General features: G+C 34.5%; 1 protein-coding gene across 1 annotated transcript; it reads left to right on the forward strand.

The window, feature by feature from the left end:
* Window positions 1-632: 632 nt before the first annotated feature.
* On the forward strand, window positions 633-1592 carry LOC103750523 (olfactory receptor 14C36-like). Its single transcript, XM_008853624.2, has one exon. The coding sequence runs from the start codon at window positions 633-635 to the stop codon at window positions 1590-1592; it is 960 nt and encodes a 319-aa protein (XP_008851846.2).
* Window positions 1593-2183: the final 591 nt, after the last annotated feature.

A 2183-nucleotide genomic window follows, 5' to 3' on the forward strand; every position in this document is an offset into this window, starting at 1 on the left:
TCCAGGCTCCTGGCCTGTTCTGCAGGTCTCAGACTTCCTAGTCAGATAGCGTGTTTGTTAAAATCTTCCTTTGCCTTCGTATATCTACCTCTCTCTTTTACAAACTGTCTTGTCCAATTATGTCCGTCATCTTTCATTTTCTTTCAATGTTTCCATGCATCCCTCATACTGCAGTTGCTCTTGTGGGTGATGAGCACACTCATAGAACAAAAAATATTTACAGATACTAATATATCATAATTACATTTAAAAATGCATACATTTTAATATATTCTTTACATAAAATTCTCTAGCCATTCATGATAGATGCTAATAATTCATTTATTCTAGGAAAATGCCTACAAAATCAATTTAATATTCATTAAGATACTAAATTTCATGAGATGGATATTATTATAGAAACTGATTAACCATGCTTAGCATTATGCCATACAATTAGATGGACTGCACAATATATCTTAGGATCTATATACAATAACTACTACCATGGTAAAAGTATGTACAGACCAAAGAAATACTTGTTTTTTCACTCTTGTAGGTCATTTTTAGATAACAGAAGTAAATAAAATCAAGGGAAAAATTAGTCATTTATTATTTTATGATTGCTCTCTTTCATTATTTACCATTTTCAGATGAACTTGCAGCTTCAGACTATACCCAATTCCACCATGGTGACTGAGTTTCTCCTTGAATTTTTTGCTGAGACATGGGAACTCAGGCTCCTGATAAGTATGCTGCTCCTGGTGATGTACCTGGGCAGCCTGCTGGGGAACCTAACCATCATTATGGTTAGCACCATTGACCAAAACCTCCAAACACCCATGTACTTCTTCCTCAGGAATCTGTCCATCATAGACATGTGCTACATTTCTGTTACAATCCCCAAAGCCTGTATCAACTCTCTCACTGACAACAGGGGCATTTCTGTGACTGGCTGTGCTGCACAGCTCTTCTCAGTCACATTTTGTGGATGTCTAGAGTTTCTTTTGCTCACTGTGATGGCCCAGGACCGCTATGTGGCCATCTGCCAGCCCCTCCTCTACCCTGTGATCATGAATCACCAATTCTGTATTAAGATGACTCTGGCTTCCCTACTCCTTGGTCTTGTCATAGCAGGTTCACACACTGTGAAGACATTCCAGTTGTCCTTCTGTAGCTCTAACCTGGTCTCTCAATTCTTCTGTGACATTCCCCCTCTGTTGAAGCTCTCTTGTTCAGATACCTTTAACAACAAACTCTTCATTTTTTTAAGCGCCATCATCATTGATGGTGGCTGCTGTTTCATCATTTCTGTATCATATGTTCACATATTTTCAACTGTGTTGAAGTTTCCTCTCAAAGAAGAGAGAAGAAAGGCCTTTTCCACCTGTGTCCCTCATATTATTGTGGTGTCTCTGTTCCTTATCTCTGGTACCTACGTGTATATAAGACCTCCAGTTACCTCAGAAGTGGTTCAAGACATGGTTATGTCTATATTTTATACCATCATTCCACCATTCTTAAATCCTGTCATCTACAGTCTAAGAAACAAACAGATAAAGGAAGCTGTGAAAAAAATAATGTTGAGAATTATTTGGCTGCAAAAATTATAAAGGTCAGTTTAGATTACTCTTAGAAAGTCACTAAAAGTCAAACTGTTAAAATGTGCTCTTTTTCTTAGATTTGTAGGTTATACACTTCAACTGCCAAATTGTTAGAATCTCTGAAATATTTATTATAACAATTATCTACTGCCTTTTCATCTACTATCAAGGAACTAAACAATTACTTTATATTGTATTATTTTGAATATCTCTATGTAGCACAATATGACTATCTGAAACCTTCATATAATATGTGATAAAATTAGATTAACCTCCACTTACACTCGTGGAATATATGTTTTACTTTTTGAAGGATTTTTTAGCATTTGTAAACTCTAGTAAAATCTATGTCTAAATGTTTTTTGCAAATACTTATTGAATTAAATAATATCATTAAACATGAATATTTAATACCTAATATTTATGACTCATCACATATTTATCAAAGTTGATTTCTTAAAAGATATACTGATAAAATAAAACACTGATTTATACAGCTACATTTCTAATGGATATAGAAGTGCTTTTTAAAATTGATATTTAACTCAATAGGATGCTCATAGTGATGTAAGTGGCTTGGTTTAAATGTATCCAAAAACA

Source organism: Nannospalax galili, unplaced genomic scaffold (assembly GCF_000622305.1).
Source record: "Nannospalax galili isolate Female #2095 unplaced genomic scaffold, S.galili_v1.0 scaffold347, whole genome shotgun sequence".
Taxonomy (NCBI): domain Eukaryota; kingdom Metazoa; phylum Chordata; class Mammalia; order Rodentia; family Spalacidae; genus Nannospalax; species Nannospalax galili.